This window comes from Ammospiza nelsoni, chromosome 15 (genome assembly GCF_027579445.1).
Source record: "Ammospiza nelsoni isolate bAmmNel1 chromosome 15, bAmmNel1.pri, whole genome shotgun sequence".
In the NCBI taxonomy this organism is placed as follows: domain Eukaryota; kingdom Metazoa; phylum Chordata; class Aves; order Passeriformes; family Passerellidae; genus Ammospiza; species Ammospiza nelsoni.
In genome coordinates, this window is record NC_080647.1 from 8,087,281 (window position 1) to 8,107,317 (window position 20,037).

Below are 20,037 nucleotides of genomic sequence, written 5' to 3' on the forward strand. Positions count from 1 at the left end.
ATTTCTCTTTGTGCAGGAGGATTCTTCTCTCTGGAGTGGTTTTTTCCAGGGGCCTCCTTAACAACCTCTGTTAAGGAACAAAAGGTTGACATTCATGTCATCAAAATTCTGCTTACAGAAAGTGAGAATTCCCAGGAGGCAAAGTGAGGAGCTGCCATTGCAGAGGAACCTTGGTGCAGGAAATGTGAATTAACCCAGTCGCTTCCCAAGAATCAATAAAATGAGCTGATTGGAGTGAGTGTCACAGATCTTCAGCACCTCATTTCTGCTGTAGCTGGGTCCTGGCAGCTGCTTCTGGCAGAGAGTGGCTGTGGGTGGGAACAAAGCTGTGCCTCTGTACCTTTGTCTCTTTCAGAGCTGGGCGCCGAGCCCAGTGCACGTACAGAGGGACAAAAACAACAGATCGAGGAGCTGAATCATGCTAAAATTTGATTTCTAGATGCTGCACAAGTCCTTTCTTCTGACATTAAAAAGGGGAGGGGGATGTCTTTGTTTCTTTTGGTTGGTGAGATTCTTTTGGGTTTTGTTTTTTCACTGAAAGCAATGCTGAACTCTGCAGTTGGCATGATTCTAACAGTGTTAAATATATGAGCATTAGCCATAGGCATGGCAGAATTGATTAATCAGTCATGGAAGGCCACTGTGCTCTTTTTGCCTGTCATTAGCAATTTCCTGAACACATATTGGAAAATGGCCACTCCTTAAATGAGCCAAAGTGAACCTAAAAGTGTAAGGAATGCTAAGCTGTTAACCTTTTGAGGCAAATGTACCTGCTGCTTCTGGCTGGAATATCAGCAAGGCAAAATTTTTTATGTTTTATGTGTGTCTGTTTTCTAGGTGTTTTCCCTAGTTTCATATATGATACCTTGTTTGTTTGAGAGCTGCTTATAAGCACATTGCTTCATTTTGTGAAAGTGGGAACAAACTGGAAGGCTGTAGGGAACTGTTGACTGGTTCTGAGGATGTGCTGCTGGAGTCATGAATCCATGTTCTATATGCTGATGTCTACAGCTGCAACTTTTGCTTTCCTAGTATTTTGATGATATTATTGGTCTCCTGCTAAGATGCAGTGGAGGCTTTTCAGTTCACATGGTTAGAAACTGATATGTGCTTTAGTGATGGTGCTTCAGGCTTTGGTGTGGAATTCTGCTCACACTATATTGCTCAGTAAATGGAGCACAAAAAATGAGTGAAGCCAAGTGCTATGTACAGAGCAGCGCACAAAAGGCCATTCAGAAAGGAACACGACTACTTGTTTAAGCCTGTGGGTAAATTTGTCTTTAACTGCAGTAAGTGATGAGCACATGTTTACAGCTGTGCCAGAAAGTTTGTTTTTCCACTAACCATAACTCCTTTGATTTTTGTAGGGTTCATGCATAAATTTAAATCTATCCTTTAGTACCCTCCTGAATAAAGGCTGGTATTATATTATGGTGATTAACAGAACAGCTTGTTACAGAATCACACATTATTCAAGATCCAGGGAGTCCTCTGGAACTCTAGTCCAATCCCCTCTGCTCACCCAGGTCAGAGCAAGTTGCTCAGGCCTTTTAGTATCTCCAGGGATGGGCACTACATTTTTTGTAGGTAACCTGTCACAGTATGTAACCAGCATCACAGAAAGTGTTTCCTTGTTATCTTCCATTCTGCTTCCACTTACTTCCTCTGTTTGCATATCTAAATTTCCCAATGCCATTTTTGTCTTTTTAGACCTGCTGGACTTTGCTTAGTTCAATTTGTGCCTAAGATTTTCAACAGACTCTGTTTTTATGGAAGTAACTGCTCCTTCCTTTTGCTGTCTGAAAACAAATAATGAAGACCAGTAACAAAGTAAAAAAATTTGAAAGGGTGAGAGATTAATTTATTGACCTGTGCAGTACTTGACTCTGCAGAGCATATTGTGAAATAGATTTATTTGAGCATTGTTGAACCCCCCTCTACAGTGTTCCAGTTGGCCTCACTAGCTATACAAGGAAGCAAACATCAGGGAGTTTTTTCTTCTGCCTTTTCAGAGTTGTCATGAAAAATACTGGGCTGGGACCAGGCAGCAATGGCATTTTGACCTAAGGGGGGATGTCCAGTAGCTGTGTGCATCCACATCTTAATTGCTGTATTCTTTGTCCAAGCTAGAGAGCTGCTCATGGGAGTTGTGTGAGATAACAATCCTCTTGTGTGTGGCATTTATTGTAAATGATCTTTAAAGCTTTCAAGCAGAGGAAGATAAATAGGGGAGTGCTGATAAGCTGGATGTTGCTGTATTACAGTAGAGCTCTGTGCTTAGTCTGGACCCTGTGCTTTCCTTCCATCTCTCCTATCTGATCAGTTGTGCTCCAGGATGCAGGAGAGAGGGGCAACAGCTCAGGGGATCATCACTGCACTGCTGGGCTTCCCAGTACTCAGAGAGGCAGGGATTTGCTGGAGAGAGTCCAACAGAGGGCTAGTCAGGGTATGGAGAGCTTGAGAGAGCTGGGTCTGCCCACCCTGGAGAGGAGCCATCTCAGGGGGATTTGCCCATGTGTAAAAGTTCCTGACTGGGTAAATGTTGGCGACTTCACGGTGGTATCCAGTGGAAGGACAAGTGACTATGGGCACAAATGAGATAGAGGAAATTCCTATGTTTAAATAAACATTTTAAAAGTGTTGGGTTGGGTTATTTTTTCCTGTCAGAATAGTAAAACACTAGAACAGATTCAAACATCAGCCTTTTGAGGTGTTCCCAATTTACCAGAAATTGTTCTTGCCCTTTCTCCCTGGGGTTAGGGATGGAGCCTGCAGGGCAGTGCTGTCACTGCTGTGTGACCATGGCTGTGATGTGCTGGGGCAGGCAGCGAGGCAGCCAGGGCACTGCCGTCCCTGTGTTGTGTGACCATGTCTGTGATGGGCTGGGGCAGCCAGGGCAGTGCTGTCCCTGTGTGTCCCTGTGCTGTGTGACCACGGCTGTGATAACCATGTTTGTGGTGCAGGCAGCAGCTCTGCAGTTGCTGTCAGGGCTCTCCACCCGCACAGTGAGACCAGTGCTGGCCCTCACCAACAACCACGCCTTGACCTCTCTCCCTTCCAGTGTCTGGGTGTGCAGAATACCTGGACTGAGGATGTTTTGTCTCTGCTCAGTTCTCTGTGGGAGAAGTTCTCTGTGTGCTCCTGCAGAGCTGAGTGCTCACCCGAGGGTGCCCTCCTGGGCAGGGCAGTGCTCTGGCACTCCTCCCATCCCCCGGGCTGTGCCCGTGCATCGGGGATCAGTCAGCAGAGGGCAGCCCTTTAACACCAGGGCTCTGCAGCCCAGGGACCAGCTCCGTGCTGCCCGGCTGGAGCAGCCTCCCTTCACCGCCTGGAGAAGCCAACAAGTGGCTGCTTAATGACAGTGCCACTGCCACCTCTAGCCATGGGGGACATGGCATGTGGCTCCCGGGCTTAATGACAGTGCCACTGCCACCTCTAGCCATGGGGGACACGGCATGTGGCTCCCGGGGAGGAACAGCCCTAGCTGAGGTGTCTGACCAGCTGCTCCTGCCATACCCAGCCTTGCACAGTGTTTGTATCTCCTGAGACTTCCTAGATTTCCCCTAAACACCTCAGCAGTGCTGGCTGGCTGCATGTGCAGCCCAGGAGTGATGGCTGATCAAGATAGCCAAGCACTTGATTTGCCCCTTGCTTTGGCAGAAGGCGCAAGATGCACAAAATTGGACCTGTGGCAGTCTGTGCCTTGGCTTTGCTGTCAGGAGGGGTCAGTGTGCAGACACCATCCTAAGGACACTTTCTGGATTGTTTGTTTGGGGTTTTTTTTTTTTAAATTTTGAAGTACTTGAAATACAGCTATGATGTTTGAATGTATCTCACAGGAATTTTGAAGCTGGGAAATGGAAGATGTAATGGCATCTTCACAATCCTTCTTCTGCCCAGCAAAAAAAAGCACATCTGGATCTGGGTAACTGAGTCTGGCAGGTTCTCTGCAGGAATGCAGGACCCTCCACAATGCAGTGAAACTCTTGGTTAATCACCTGCTTCAATTAACCACATTGGTAAGTGTTTTTGTGGGATAGGCTCATGTGCAGGTGCTAGTAAGGCCCACAGATAACCACTGGAAGCAGTGAAAAATTGGATTATTGGCTGATAATATTAAGTGCTTTTTATCTTGGATGGCTTGAGAAATTAAATCCTGAGCCTGCCACTAAGCCTTCAGTACCTTTGGGAGGTTTGTGGAGCTGGGTCAGGGTCCCCAGTGTATGGTTCCAGACTTCATGTCAGCATCAGCTGCACTGACAGATATTTGTCCAAAAAAAAAAAAAAAAAAAAGAGATTCTTCTTTAGTGCATCTTCTGTGCTATAGTGCTACTGCTCAGTGGGAAGGATACCACTGATACCAGTCTAATATGATGTCTTCTGGAAATTTTCTCTTCCTGTAGTCTGTGCTGTGCAGCAGAGCTGTTTTGCCCAGGTTGCCTGTACCTTCCAGTACGTATCCTCACTGGGAAGTACAAGCTGCTGCTGCTGCTCACCCTCTGATCACTCAGGCAGGTGTGGGATCAAAATGACATTGGGGACTTCAAGGCTGTAGTCTCAACAAAACGACAAAGAGATGAAAATATCAGCACATTTGAATCTGTGAGCTCCCCATGTAAACTGAGTTGGAGAAAGTTTGGTTATCTGAGGCAGTGCCACTCCTCAGCACTTCTAAATGCTCCTGTGTGTCCTTGGATGCCTTTCTTGTGCTGATAAACAATTACTGGCCTTTTTTCCTTGTGAAAAAGGAGATGAAAACTACAGTCCTTGCAGGCCTGGGTTGGTCTGTAACAGCAGTGCTGTGGCTGCTGTCTTGCCTTAACACTTTTTGTGCTTGAGACTTCCTCTGATGTTTAGTCTGCCCAATATGGAATCACAGCTTTCTGCAGGTTGTTTTCATGTGATGTGTCCTTCCCTTTGCTTTTATTTTCCCTTTCATGCTTTGCTTCAAGAAGCAGCCTCACTGTTCCCTGGCCCTCCCTGGCTGCTGAGCTCAGGTCAGTGGGATGCTGCTGATGGGCAGCTCAGCTCTTTGGATGCTGGCACCCAGCCAGGCTCACAATCTTAGTGGGAGCCTTTTGCTTCTGTCTAGCTAAGAAATTGAGTGTGTGCTTTAGAGAGGGCTTTATTTCTTGTCAAGTGACCATCCCAGCACTCTCCTCCCCAGACAAACACTCAGGTTCTCAGAGCTGTTCCTAATGTAGCAAATGGAAGGCAGGGATGCCTCTGGCACAGCTGTTGGCCCCAGTCTCTGGTGGGGCTCTCCTGCAGTGCCCAAACCCCTCTGAGGAGCCACAGGGGCCAGGGGCTGTCCCCAGCAGCCAGCAGGAACAGCGCTGCCCTCACTCTGTGACCAGCATCGCTGTGTCACCTGTCCTTTTGTGGCCAGGTGAAGGAGACCTAATAATTTTATTTGCCAGTTCACTGCAGGGGAGTTGATGTGAGGATTTGAAGTGGCTGATAAAAATCTCCACAAGAACATTCATGGGTGTGGGAATAAGGAAGTGAACCTCACAGTGCTGCCACTGGAATTGTGCATCACAGTGCTTTTAATCTAATTTAGGTTCAGAAAACCTTCATATTTGTGAAAATGCAAGTTCCTTAACTTGTCAACTTTTTCTATCCCGCATCTAATAGATACTTGATAATTAACAATAAAATTTCAGATTTGTTTTGCCTCTGATGTAAAAGCTCAGAGCAATGTTTCATATGAAATGGTGACTGCTGCCCCTTCAGTGAACTCCTAAAAAGCAGAACAATAACTGGCTTGCATGCTTTGGGAGTCACGAATAACATTTTAAATGGTTTGGATCATAATGGCTGTATTCATTGCCCCCTACAGATTGGCTCTCATAATCAAAACTACTTCTCTATAAGTTGTGTGATTTATGGGATGCCTATAATTCCAGTGAGATCCTTGTAGATAGTATTTAATCAGTCATATGGCACAATGTGTGTAAATTCCTATGAATATATGGCAACTCTATTCAATTCAGTATCTTGCTCTGAAGACACAACACACAAAATAAGTTTAAAAAAATTAAAAGGTTTTAATAAACAAAACAAAGGCTCTCTATTGTAATTTCAAAATCACCATCCTTCAAAGAAGTGCACAATGACAAAGTAATGAGGAGTAGGAATTGAGTCCTAAGGAATCTTCTTTTCATATCCTTATTTCTTGGTTTTGCAGCTGAGCAAGCAAATGGAATATGATCATGTCCTCTGTAACCAAAGCAGTTTCCTATAGCAAACTCTATAAGTTGGATATTTTCTCATTTCACCCCAGCTCACAAATCAGCTGCACACAGCTGTTCCATCCCTTCCCCCAGTGGGATGTGGGGAGAGAATCAGGCGGGTATAAGTGAGGAAACTAAATACAGTTCAATAAGTAAAGCAAAAGTTACATAGGCAAAGCAAAACAAGGAATTCATTCACAATTTCTCAGGGCAGACAGGCGTTCAGGCATCCCCGAGCCAGCAGAGCTCCCTCATGAGTGATGGTGACTTGGGAAGACACTGAATGTCCCCACTCCCTTCTTCTGACCCTGATTTATACCATCACCTGATGCCTCAGGGTGTGGGGTGTCCCTTGGGTCACTCGGGGTGAGCTATCCTGGCCGTGTCCCCTCCCAGCTCATTGCTGCAATTTTGGGCTGGGGTGAGGAGCAGAAAAGTTCTTGCCTTGACTCTGTGTCGGCGCTGCTCAGCCGTAAGGAGAACATCCCTAATTATCAACACAGTTTCCAGCACAAATCCAAACCACAGCCCGCTGCCCTGGTAAATTTCACCAGCACAGAGATGCTCAGTAGAAACCTCTTATCCTGGATCCAGCTTAGCCTTGCAGGAACGCCTGGGAGAGCCGGGAGATCATTCTACCAAGCTGCCCGGTGCTCCATCCCGCGAGTGCCGTTGTTCTGAAGCTCCAGCCCGGTGCTCTCGGCTGAGCCCCGGCACGCCGAGCCCTCGCTGGCCGGGTCGCTGCTGTATCCTCGCTGTGCCGGCGCTCCGGGGCTGTCCCCGTGCCGGAGCGGGCCACGGGCCACCTGCGTTGGGGACAAAGCGGGCCCGGGCGGGGCGGGACAAAGCGGGGACCCTCCCGGGCCCGCCCCGCGGCTCCGCCCGCCCCGGCCCGGCCGCGCCCGCCCGGCGGCAGCGAGGGAGCGCGGAGAGAGCGCGAAGGGAGCCCGGAGCTCGGTTCGGCTCGGCGCGGATCGGATCATGTCGCCATGTCGGAAGTGAGGAAGTTCACGAAGCGGCTCAGCAAGCCGGGCACGGCGGCCGAGCTGCGGCAGAGCGTGTCGGAGGCGGTGCGCAGCTCCTTCGTGCTGGTGAGCGCGGGCAGCGCCCGGCAGGGGCCGCGCCCCGGCCCCGCTCGGCGCTGGGCGGCAGCGGGAGGAGCCCGGCAGCGCTGGGAGCGGGCAGAGCCGGGCAGGGGAGGCGGGGAGGGGAAGAGGAAGAGGGCCTGGAGCGAGGGCAGAGCTGGGTCGGGGCTTGGCAGAGCGGGGGATGCGCAGGGCGCGGCGGGGCAGGCTTTGGGATGAGGGCGCGGCTGGGCAAGGCAGGGGATGCGGATCTGTCTTTAGGGTCCCCTCCGTGTGTGCCGTGCCCTGCCCTGCCGTGCCGTGCCATCCCACCTGCGCCGCTCCGGGCCGGGAGCATCCCAGGGCAGCGCCGCTCGGTCCTGGCGTGGGGCGGCGGCAGGAACTAACGGGAACCGGAGTGCGGCGCACCGAGCGAACAGGTGGCGGAGTAACGGGGTGCGGACAGTGTGAACCCGGCACATGGACAGGGCAGCACTGAAGGGCACGGCCGGGCAAGGCGGGAGGCACAGGCGCTGTGAGCCGGGAGCCCGACAGATCCCGATAGAGCCCGACAGATGCCGGGAATGGCGCTCAGGGGTCGGGGCTGAAAGTCACACGCGTGGTCAGAGGCGTTTGTTTGATCCCGGCATGTGGGATGCTGCAGCAGGTTGTCTTTGTTGTGCTCACAGCTGTGCAAACGGCAGCGCTGCGCCTTGGGAGGATGCCGGGGTCAGCTCCCAGCTTCCCAGGCTTTGTTGGATGTGTTTCACTGGTGCTCATTGAATTACTCTAGCGTGTGATCAACTTTGACCTTGACTTTGATGGAAGAAAGGTTAGTCAATGGGATATGCAGAAAGTGCAGTACAAGTTCAGGAAATAATTCCTATTCGTTCTCTACTATTAGATTGAATGACATGTGCTGTTAAATAAATTGAGAGGTTTGAACATTTAAAAAAACTGAGTTTTCTTGTAAATTTACAGATTTCTAAGCCTGAAAAAAAAAAAAAAAGCTATGGTAATAACCTAGTCTGATTTCCTCGTGCTAGTTTTTGCTGATTATGTGCAGTTGTTGGGGATTCTTATGAGCTTCCATGTGATTTGCTTTCTCTCTTTCAGCAACACACAGGGACAAAGGCTTTGTACAAGCTAATGGAACTTCTCATTAAAAATAAAATTACATATACAAGACAAGAAGAGCTTTGGTATCCTACATGCAAATGGTTGTGTGGCACCCGTGTCAGGTTCTTTTTCTCAGAAGGGGAAGGGATGGGTGGGACTGCAGATGAAGATAAATAAAACATTGACAGGAACCCAGAGAAGCGTCAGAGTCTGTCAGGCAGCCACTCTTTTTCTGAGCCCCTCTAGGGTTTCATTGCCCACGCTGTCCCTGCCAATTCTCTCTCTCTCTGGCAGGCAGATCCCCAGAGCTGCTGTGCTGCCTCGTGTGTTTGCAGCCGGGCACCAGAGCAGGGTGAGGGCAGGTGCTCCTGATCCAGGTCCTGGCAGAGGCTCCTGCTTTTGACAGTTCAGCAGCAGCGGATAAATCCCAGCACTTCTGCATCACTGGGAAGGGCCACAAGGCGCTGCAGTGATCAGGGAGGGAGGAAGGAGATGGCACAAGCTCATAGGATGTCTCACATGGCATTTTGACCTTCCTTAGTGATTAAGGATGAGGTTTGCTCCAGCAAAAAGCTGGCTCCTCTCTATCTTCTGGTTTGTCATCTTTGTGGGGAAGGGATGTCTGTGGTTGTTGGGAGGGTACAGAGAGGATCCTGAGAAATGCTGGTGGGGAGTGGTGGAGTGAGGGCGGGACTGAGAAGTCTCAGTTTCTGATCCTGTTCCCGAGGTGGGTCTCAGTTTTGGTGCTGATGGTGCTGGGCAGCTGCAGAGCTGTGTGAGCACCTCCCCATCCCATCTGCCCTCTGCTTGCCACAGCCAGTGTGGGGCAGGTGGAAGGGGCCAGCATCAGGACTGGGATCCCTCGCCCTGAGGCAGAGCTGAGCTCAGGGAAGCCGAGGGTGGCCAGGGGGTACAGGGAGAGTAGGAGTTGGTGTTTGATAACAGGGTGGAGCAGACTGGCAGCAAGTGACACTCTGTGTCCCTGGATGTCAGGAACTGGGATTTTCTGAAGCAGACTGGAGTTGCACTGGAGCCTTTGCCTGACAGGATCCCATCATCTTCCTGCATACTGAACAGAGCAAGTGAAATTGAGTTAATAAAAACTATGTGAATAGTTTAATATTCCCTTGGTCATCTTGTCAAGTGCCTTGGCTGTCTGCCTGCCTTGGGGCAATCACAGCTGAAAGCACAGGAATGGTAGCATGAAGGGAATGAAGGGTGGTGGGCAGAGCTAATGCTGCAGAGCCCACACCTCCATCCCTAGCAGGAGTGGGCACCGTGGGGCTCTCTCAGTGTGTTGGGTGAGCTCAGCACTCTGGGCATTCAGGGCATGCCTCGAGACAAGGAACTGTCTGGAGTATGAAGCTGTTTGTAGTCAGTGAATGAAATGCCCATAAAAGAAAACATCTCTGAGGAAAGCTTTTAATGCCATGGAAGTGGTCAGCTTGTCCAGAGCCACAATTTGTGTGTTTAAGGAGGTGTCTCTCTGGCCAGAAGTGTCCAGCCCAAGGATGTCTGGTACAGTGTGGTTACAAAGCTGCTGTCTTGCAGGAGCAGTGAGGCCCATGCCATCTTATTTCTGTTCCTCGTTTTTGATTTATGCCTGTCTAGTGCAAGGACAATATTTAGGTTGTTGATTTTGGCAGGGCTTTGCTCCTTTGTGCCTGTGGAAGGGAAGCATTGGATATGGTGGCAGTGAGGGGAGCCTGTCCCTTTCCAAGGTGTCCTGGAGTCCCTGTGTCCACACTGTGCCCTTTGGACCAGCTGCTAGGATGCAGTCACAGCTGCTCCTGTCAGGGTAGGCAGAGTGGAAGTCAGCACAGGCTGTGGAGGGGAGCTCAGGGACACTTTGGTCCCTTGTGAAGCACAGGGAAGGATGAAGTGCCTTCGCCTGGGGCTCCTGTTCCCTCTCACTGTGCTGCTGTTCCCAGCACCCTGGCCATCACTCTGGCCCTGCATCTCATTCACAGACAGGCTGTGCAGGCACAGTTCAGCAGGAATCCCTTGAAAGCAGGCACAGCCCTGCTGGGAGTGCTGGGTGCCGCAGGCAGCGCTCTGTGGGAACCCTGCTTCTCTCTGTGCTCTTCTCTGCAAGAGGCTGCAGGGCAGATTGTATCAATTTCAGCTTTGAATGCTCCCTGATGTGTGCTACTGATTACAACTAGGGATGCAGTTTGGGCTGGTTAATTGACAAATAATGTCACTGTTTAAATAAACAGACAAATTCAGTGGAAATGTTTGTTGGCAGGTGGGATAAATGACACGCTTGAAAGGTAAAGGCAGATTTTAAGATTAAGTTAAAGAAAGGAGCAGTCAAAGCCCAAGTGTGATGACTTAAACCATTCTTAACTGAAAGATGACCTGTTGGGGCACCAACAGTAAAATGCTGTGTTAGAAGGGAAGCTTCAGAGCCAAAGTGCTGATGGTACCTGGGAGAGGCATCTGGGCTAGAGCTGAAAGAGCAGCCAGGGACCTTTGGCAGTGCATGGAGATGGGTGATTTTGGCTCAGACCTTCAGTGCAATCTCCCTCCTCCCATCCTCTGAGGTTGCTGAGTAATAGTGGGAAAGTCGAGCAGCAAGGAGGAGAGCCCTGCTGGGGGCACTGCTGATGGGGAGCTGGGCAGGTCAGACTCTGGCCAGCAGGATGCACTGAGTGCTCAGGTGGGCAGGCCTTGCTCTGATGGCACTGCCTGTGCCCCTCTCCTGCACCCCAGCTGCAGCCCATGGAGGCTGTGGGGCATTGCAGAGCTGAGCAGTTTGAGCTCACGTGTGTGAGTGAGATCCTGGCTCTTGTGACAGCAGCAAGGGCTCTTCCTTCTGCCTGAGGACCAAATCAGCTGCACTTGTTTGGGTGGATGTGAGGCCAAAGCTGAGACCCCTGTGCCTGCCCTGGCTCTCTGGGTTTGCTCAGCAGCTCTGGGGCCCTGCAGGGACAGGGGGCTGTGTCTCAGCCCTGTGCAGGTTTTCCAGAAGTGTCGTTCTCTGTGTCGTGACAGGGAAATTAAAAGTGTGGGAGGCACAAGATCAGAGCAGCAAGCACTTGACAAAACACAGCTGATGCATTTTCCCACAGCGCTGCCAAGCCCAGTCATCTGGTGGCAATTCTAAGTCTAGCACAATTGCTCTGATTTTCTTTAGATCATTTCTATACAGTTTGACTGAAGATGCATTTACTGCTTTGCCATGAGGATTTTGGAAAGGGTGCAGAGCCAGACTATATCTGAGAAGGAGCAGCTGCAAAAGATCAGCCCAGGCTGGGTCAGCCAGGCCAGGGGAGCATCTCTGGGTACCCCCAGGGCACAGCTTGGTGCCACTCACAGGTCTGGGCCAGAAATGGCAGTGGGAGAGCCTCTGCTTACAAACAACTGTGTGCATCCTTGGCACCCAGAGGTATTCAGGGCAAGTGTCTGCTCTCTGTGGTGTGCTCCCTGTGAGAGGGTGGGCAGCGTGCCAGGAGGAGATGGGTTTTGTTTGATCCTGGCTGGGCTGGGCTCCTATGGGTGGCTCAGTTTCAGTCAGACACAAAAAGGAGATATAAAGCTCCTTAATGGTGATAGTAAGGAGGTTTTGACTGGAGGCAAAAAGGCATTTTGTTCTTTCTGTGAGCTTTTTTTTTCAGCTTAAACTATATTATTAGTGTCTTGATTTATGCTCATGCAGAGGAAATCAGCTTTCTGCATAGAATCCTCTTTTAATAAGCTAAATTCACTTTGATCAATGTGAAGCCTGTTTATATGCAGCGTTTGTAGTGATCTTGGCACCCAAGAGAGACAGAATATATGCCTGTTCCCCTGGGGGCAGTCAGCATGCTGTGTTTGCACAATTTACATAGAAAAACAGACATATATGAGGCACGGGAGGAAACTCTGCCCCTGTCAGTGGGCGGGAGCTTTGCTGTTGGTGTAACCAGGGTAGGGTTTGCCTGCTGTGCCACTGCTGACTCCTGTGCAAGTGTCTGTGGAGAGAATCTTGTTCACAGGGGCTTATTCGAGAAAACACTTAAAAGCATTGTTAAAATTATTCACATGCTTTCCTGAACCAGGGCTGCTGTGCCCTGAGGGGCTGGGTTTAGCCCAGGGCTGGCCAGGTGTGCCAGGGACGTGGCTGGGTTTGCCCCTGCCTGAGCACACACCAGTGGTGGGGTGGATGAAGGGCTTGGCTTGGTGGAGAGGAGCAAGGCTCCAAGTACAGTCTGCAGCTCTGTGGGGACAATCTCTGGCATACCTGCTGCTGATACCCATCCTTAAGAGATGGTGCAGTTCCTTGCTCTTCTGAGTGCTGAGGTCTGACTGGTACAGGATGAGCTGCAGTCCATGTGTCCAGTTCTGGAGGTTTTTGGAGGCAACGACAAGCTTTTGATGGGTGCAAAACCTTATCCTTCCCAAGGCATCATTCAAATGTTTGCGTCCTCCTGCCTGTTACAGGAAAGCTCTGGGAAGACAATGAAGCACCACATGTGTTTATTTCTTTCCACATTTTGCTAGCTGGGGCTTTAGCACTCACTGGGCAAGCTGAAAGTGCTGAGGACAATGCCATGGAAATGCAGGTGTCCCTGCACTGGCAGCATCTGCACCAGCCCACCCCTGGCAGTGCAGTGAAATGGCTGGAGCAGATGGTTGGTGGTGCTGCCTGCAGCCACTGCCAGCACTGCAGCTGGGATTTGTGCTCTTAGAATCCAGAGAGGGGATGGCTCCTGGGCTTTGCTTCAGCCTGTCCTGGTATCTGGAGGTATTTGGAGGTATCTCCCCCAGCACTAGGAGCATTTGAACCAGCACAACCTGCTGTAGTGTGTAGCGTAGCCTTGTTTTCTGTATGCAGCTGGGTGGCTCTTTCATCATTTCACTTAGCCCTGTGCATGCTGATTTATTATCTCTAATGGTGCAAAACTGCACAAAGCTTTTGGGATGCAAGTCAGGGTCACACACAGCAGCTGAGCAGCAGCCAGGCCTGGGGTACCACGTGTGCTTCAGCATCCCTGGTTAATTGGCCTCCTCACTCCTGCTGTGCAAGGAAGAACACAGTAGTTTCTTAAACCTTTGTAGCCATTGCTGTCATCTTAAAAAATGCTGGAATATGTTTCCCTGTCACCAACTCTTCCATCTCTTTCATTCTTTAAAAAGTACAAATCAAAGCTCTCCCTTGATGGCTCCTCTTTCCTTCAACACAGCCCTGACTTATCTGTACAGCCTTTCCCTGCCTCCTGCTGCTTCTCTAATGGGGTCAGGGCTGCTTGTTCCTGACCCCTTTCTCACCCCTCTCTCTCACTGAAAAGCAGTTTCTTCTCTCCCCTATTAATATCTCCTGTCACAGGACTGTTCCTGGGGAGTGCTTGCATCTGGAAGGAGACTCTGCTGCTCCACAGAGAGCATTCCCCACTCCTCATCTGCCCCTGCCTCCATGCTGGGTGACATCCCCACTGCAGCCTGGCCTCTCTGTCCCCTGAACAAGGGAGAAATGGCATCTCTCCTGTGCAGTGGTGGGAGCTGGTGGTGTCAGGGTGCTGCACATTGCCCTGGAGAGCCATCCCAGCCATGTGGGACTGTGTTTTGGCAGTGCCAGGAGCTGGGTGTGGGCTGGGCTGCAGTGTCAGTGTGGAGCAGTGTCCTGCAGCTCTGGAGGGCCCACAAGGGCAGCTGGCTGCCTGTGTGCCAGGTTTTCCTTTCCCTCTCTTGCTCCCTAAACTCTCCCTTGTCCTGTTGGATGGTGTTGCAATTGTAGGGATGTTTTTATTTGGGGAAGCTTTAGGGTGCTTCTTTGACAGCAGCACTTTGTGGTTGGGTTGAAGCCTTGAAGGGTCCATCCCCTGCAGAGCCCATCCACAGCCTCCTCTGTTTGCTGGGGGAACAGAGTTAAACTTTACAGCCCCTTTGCACCTGTATCCAGTGCCTGCAGCCTGAAAATGGAGCAAAATGAGGCTGAGACAACTTCCTGAGCTGCTGAAACCACCCCTGACACAACTGGGTGCTGAGGCACCCAAAACTGCCCTGGGACTTCCTGCTCTGCTCTTCCTCTCTGTGTTCTGTGGGCCTGCACTGTCACACACATATTTTTTCTGACAAATCCTTTTGCCAGGATTTTTTCTCCTGAGAGGCCTCAGAAAGGAAATGTAAACAATGATTATCTGCTGCTGTGGAATGTGGCAGGTGCATCTTTGATTGGTCTCATGTGGATTGTTTCTGCTTGATGACCAAACATAGGTCCAGCTGTGTTGGGACTCTGGTCAACATTTTATTATCATTCTTTTCTAGCCTTCTGATTAAATCTTTCCTCTTTCTTTAGTATAGCTTTAATGTATCATTTGCTTTTAATATAATGTATATCATAAAATAATAAATCAGCCTTCTGAAACGTGGAGAGCCAAGATTCTCATCTCTTCCCTCATACTGGGACCCCTGTGACCATGACCACACTGGACAAGTGTCCTGCCCTGCTCCTGGCTGTGTCCCTGGCCAGAGGGGTGGGATGGGGTGGGAGTGCTCCCCTGCTCACTGGGGCAGAGTCTGTGCTCTGGCTCAGCCCTTGGCTCAGCCCTGCGTGCGAGCAGCTGCCCAAGAGAAAAACAAGAGTTTGAGACAGACAGGAAAGGGAGGGGTTCTGCTTATGTGCCATTAATTGCTTTAAGATGTTCTGGCTATTCTGGATTTGGATGCTAAATATAAAACTGATACTACATAAATAAATGATGGAATACAAGTGACATCTGAAAAGCACTTTGGGATGTTCCAGCTAAGAACCTAAATAAATAACATGTATTATTGTCGTTGTAATTACTATTTTCCTTTTTTAGCATGCCTGTATTACAGAATGCTTTGAGAAGTCATATCTGGCAGAAATTCAGTTATCCCATAGAAACCAGTACCCTTTTGCCAATTTCTATCAGCTGTATTATTTCCGAAGGAGGAAACCAAAGCTGTGACGTGTTTGCACCTCTCTCGAGCTCTGCAGCAGATGCTCAGCTGGATGCAGGTGCAGTTTGGCTGACACAGAGCTGCCCTGGTCCCTCCCTGTGCTCCTGGAGGAGAAGGGCTGGGTTTGAGCCAGGCTGTGCCTGTTCAGAGCCAGGCTGTGCCTGTGCAGGCAGGGACTCACAGGACCCCAGGGGCTGGCACTGCAGACCCCATGGCAGAGGGTGCTGAGCTGTCACTGTCACACAGCAGCCCTTGGTGATCCTGAGGAGGGTCAGGCACAGGGACAGGGGTACTGAAAGCAAAATGCTGCTCCTGATGCGCTGCCCTGTGCAGGAGCAGTGCTGGATCACCTCAGGTGTGGCTCTGCACTTGTTCATGGTTTTCAGAGGTGGTGTGTGGAGGTGAAGTGCAGCTGGGCTGGAGTGGCAGCACTGCCTTCACAGCCACTCACACTCGGGCTCTGAACTCTCACTGCTCCATTGCAATGCAGCTGTTTTCTGGGGCCTGTTTGCTTAAGTGATTATGCAAGAATCTCAAGCTTTCAGAAAAAAAAAAAAAAAAAAAAAAGAAAACCAAAACAGTGTTCCTGCCCCTCGTGGCTGCAGAACTCTGCTTCAGAATAGGATCTGCTAAAGGCTGTGAACTGTGGAGTCCATTTTTGAGTAAGTGGAAGGAAAATGAAGAGTCATGTGCTGATTATTCTGGTTTCCTGTATTTCTAAACCAACTTGTAGACACTTCAAGGCCTGAGTTCATTTTATTTTACAGGCCTAATAATGACAGCTAAATGTTTGCATGTCTACAGTGACATGAACTTTTTTGACTGTTTCTTCAAGCCTTCTCCAGGCTGGTGTCTCACACCAATACTGTGTTGCTCTCAGGGACAGCAGTGTGACTGCAGGCACTTGTTTTTTCACTGGGATGTGGGCATTGCATTGAAAAAGGAGACTTCCACCTTACAAAATACCCAGAACCCGGGTTCTGGTGCCCCCAGGGCCGTGGATGCAGGAGGGGAGGGCTGTGGTCGGTGAAATGCTTTTGCACAGAACTTGGGCGGGGTGGAGGGAAGCACAGGGGAGGGGGCTGGCTTCTGATTCGAGCTTTGGGATGGAAAGAGTGAGTCATTTCCACTGCTGATGTTTTCCTGCAGGGTGCCAGGGCTGTGCACTCATCCTCCCCTTCCCCACGAAGGCTTTTCATTTCTCTGAGAGCTCCTGGGAGGTGCAGCCGTCTCCGTGCAGTGCAGGGACGATGTGGGGCACAGCAGCCTGGTGCTGGCTCTGCACTCAGAGCTGGGCAGGGCACACACTGGCACAGAGTGCGGTGGAGAGGGGATGTGTGCACTCTGAGCCAGACCCCTGTCTCATGAGAGCCCTGGCAATGATGTGCTGCTGTTCAGGAGGCTGCTGTGCTGCTGCCCGTGGAGGGCTGTGCAGAGCCTTGCTCTGAGCTCTGTGTGTGTTGGTGTGTGTTTATGTGTTTGTGTGTGTTTGTGTTTGTATGTTTGTGTTTGATCTGATCACTCCCTGGCAGGCCCCTTCTCCTCACCAATTCCTTCTTCCCTTCCCAGTTGCCCTGGGGCTCCTCTCCTGCCTGCAGTGCCCACCTTCTCTGCCAGCCCTTCCTGGCCTCCCTGGCCCCATCTTCTGCCTCTCACAGCTACACAGCCCATCTTGGCACAATTCTTGCTTCCCATGATGTGGCCCCTGCACAGATGGGTAAAGCCTCCATCCTCCATTCTGCCCTCTCCTGCACCACCTTGGGCCAGCTTCTGAGCCCTTTCCCTCTCCATTCTTCCCCTGCTTCTCCTCTTTCTGGTGAGGTTTTCCTCCCTTGCCTTTTCACAGGATGCTCTGTGTGTTTGCATGCCCACCTTACAGCCCACCCCTCTCACCTGTCCCAGGTGCAGCCCTGGTGTCTCAATGTTTTGGTGTCTTCAGCAGAGCCAGAATTCCTGTCTGGATATTTTTCTTGTGTTTTTAAATTTCCTTCTTTCTGGCCAGTGTAAAAATAGTTTTGGTCTGCTCATACCCAGCTTTATGGACTGTTTTTCACCCTTGAGCTTTTACCATTGTGCATCTGCTGCATCCAGCTGAGTGCTGGCTTTGCAGCAGGCTCGTGGACACCAGCTCCCCATCACCTGCTGGGAGCTGCCTCATTGCCTCCCTGCTGCTTTGTTCCCAAAATGTGGCTTTGCTGAGAAGCCCAAACCTCCTGGCACCAGCAGGGCAGCCCTGTGTTGTGGCTGCTGCCATGTGTGCTGACTCACACTGTCTCCCTGCTTGCCCTTCCTCCCTGAGCTCTGCTCCCGCCCCTTCCCTTCCCTTCCCTTCCCTTCCCTTCCCTTCCCTTCCCTTCCCTTCCCTTCCCTTCCCTTCCCTTCCCTTCCCTTCCCTTCCCTTCCCTTCCCTTCCCTTCCCTTCCCTTCCCTTCCCTTCCCTTCCCTTCCCTTCCCTTCCCTTCCCTTCCCTTCCCTTCCCTTCCCTTCCCTTCCCTTCCCTTCCCTTCCCTTCCCTTCCCTTCCCCTGGAGTTTGGAATGCAGAGTCCTTGGGGCTCAGGCTTTATTCTGGCTTTGCAGAGGTTTATGGCACTTCCATGAACATTGAGTGGCCAAGCCCGGAGTTTCTGGGTTTTGATGATTCTTTCTCATGCCCAGCAGTCAGCAGTGATGACTTCTCTGAAGTGAATCCGAGCTTTTGTAAATTGAGCTCTGTAGCCTTTCTGCAAGCTGGAGTGAGAGTGTGTAATGGGATCAGATGGCAGTGCAGGAGCTGGGGGTGGAAAAAGTCACAAATGTGATACTAAAAGGAAAAAGCTCCTAAGGCCACACAATGTGAGTTTTCCCTGACCTGATCTTTGAATCCCTGGCTGTGGAAAAGCTTTTTTGTGGATAGAAATTGCTCATTTCCACATGCCCATATGGTTTGCCAAGTGAGTTTGCTCAGTTTCCAGGCATCATTTGAATTCTCTCATGTACAGTCAGGTTTCTTGAGCAAAATAAAAAAATGGGGGCTTCTCTCTGCTGTTTTTGATTGTGCACTGCAGTGGGGAGTGGTGTCTCTGCCCTGGAGTGTTGCCAGTCTCAGAAGTGATGTGATTTTAGCTGTGACAGGTGTGTCCCAAGGGTAGTTGTACACCTCCATTTCACCCTATTTTAGCTTTTCCTCTCATTTTCTGTGCATTTCACTTACTTGGCCCTTTGGTGTTTAGTTTAAAATTTGGGCTTTTGCTTGGCTTTCATGTAAGTGCATTGCAGGGTTGCAACAGGTGAGGCAGCAAGCAGATAGGTGTAAAATGGGGGCTGAGTTTTGGGGAGCAGTTTTACAATCTGAGATAATGCAGTTACACACATCCACGTGACCTGTCCTCTTCCTCCTCCTCTCTTCAGCTGCTCTGAGCAGCAGCACTTTAACAACTCATCCGTTTGTGTCTCTGGCTGCTCTGGGGTGTGCAGCACACGCTGGGCAGGGCTGCACTGCTGAGGGTGTGGGGACAGGCCCGAGCTGGGGCTGCTGAGTGTGCAGGGCTGGCAGGGGGAGGAACAGAGGAAAGGATGCAGAGCCGAGGAGGGGGGGGGGGGGAAGTGTGTGAGTGAGCATGCATGAGTGTGAATAGTGTGCAAAAGTGAGTGTGAGTAGCGTGCAAGAGTGTGAGTAGCATGTAAGAGTGAGTGTGAGTAGCATGCAAGAGTGTGAGTGTGAGGAGTAGTGTGCAAGAGTGAGTGTGAGTAGTGTGCGAGGGTGTGCATGACTGTGCATAAGTGTGCAAGAATGGGAGCAAGTGTGAGTAGTGTGCAAGAGTGTAAGTATTGTGCAAGGGTATGAGTGGGTGTGCGCAGCTGTGCGTGTGAGCGAGTGTTCGTGTGTTTGCTCTCTCTGGTGGTTTCTGCCCGGGCAGGGTTTGTGCTCAGCCTGGCCGGGGCAGTGTCACCAGCACAGGGACAGTGTCACCAGCACAGGGATAGTGGCACCAGCACAGGGACAGTGGCACCAGCACAGGAGCCCTGGGCCCAGCCAGGCACTGAGCACAGGCCCCTGTTTGGGTTTCCCTCACTCTGGGCCCTCTGTGCTTGTGCCTGGCCAGAGGCAGAGCCGTGTGTTGGTGTTTGGGGTCAATTCCTGTTGTTCAGAGGCAGAGCCATGTGTTGGTGTCCTAGGCCTGTTCCTGCTGTTCAGAGGCAGAGCTGTGTGTTGGTGTTTGGGGCCTGTTCCTGTTGTTCAGAGGCAGAGCCGTGTGTTGGTGTTTGGGGTCTGTTCCTGTTGTTCAGAGGCAGAGCCGTGTGTTGGTGTCCTGGGCCTGTTCCTGTTGCAGGAATCCCTCTGAGTTTCCTGTTCAGTGCCATCAGCTCGCTCATGGTGGGTGCTCCATACTCCAATGGAGGCTCCTGCTGTGCCTGTGCTGCTGCCCCAGTGCAGCCCCGTGTCCCTGCTGGATGGGCTCAGCACACAGCCCTGTCCACACTCTGTGCTGGCAGAGGACAGAAGGAGCCATGTGTGTTTGGGAACAGGCTGGTGTGGGGGGCTTCAGCCTGAGGGATGAGTGGGCTTATCTGGGAGGGTGCCCTGCTCTCATGTCGTCTTTGTTTAAAGTCATGCTTGTTTTTCCCTGAGGTATTTCACTTGTTTTTATCCAGCACAGTGAGCTGCAGTGCTTTGGGCTGGGTGCTGCTGCTGGCTGTGCTCAGGTGCTGCATCCACAGGAGCCACAGG

The 20,037-nt window shown here is 50.9% G+C and overlaps 1 protein-coding gene across 3 annotated transcripts in view; it reads left to right on the forward strand.

Moving 5' to 3' along the window:
- The first annotated feature begins 7,078 nt into the window (after nt 1–7,078).
- The window catches only part of DOCK11 (dedicator of cytokinesis 11), a 76,886-nt gene continuing 63,927 nt past the window's right edge, over nt 7,079–20,037 (forward strand). For all 3 annotated transcript variants that reach the window (XM_059483264.1, XM_059483266.1, XM_059483265.1), the window contains exon 1: nt 7,079–7,327. In XM_059483264.1, the coding sequence (XP_059339247.1) occupies nt 7,226–7,327 (102 nt within the window). In that variant the 5' untranslated portion in view covers nt 7,079–7,225. The remainder of the gene's footprint in view (nt 7,328–20,037) is intronic.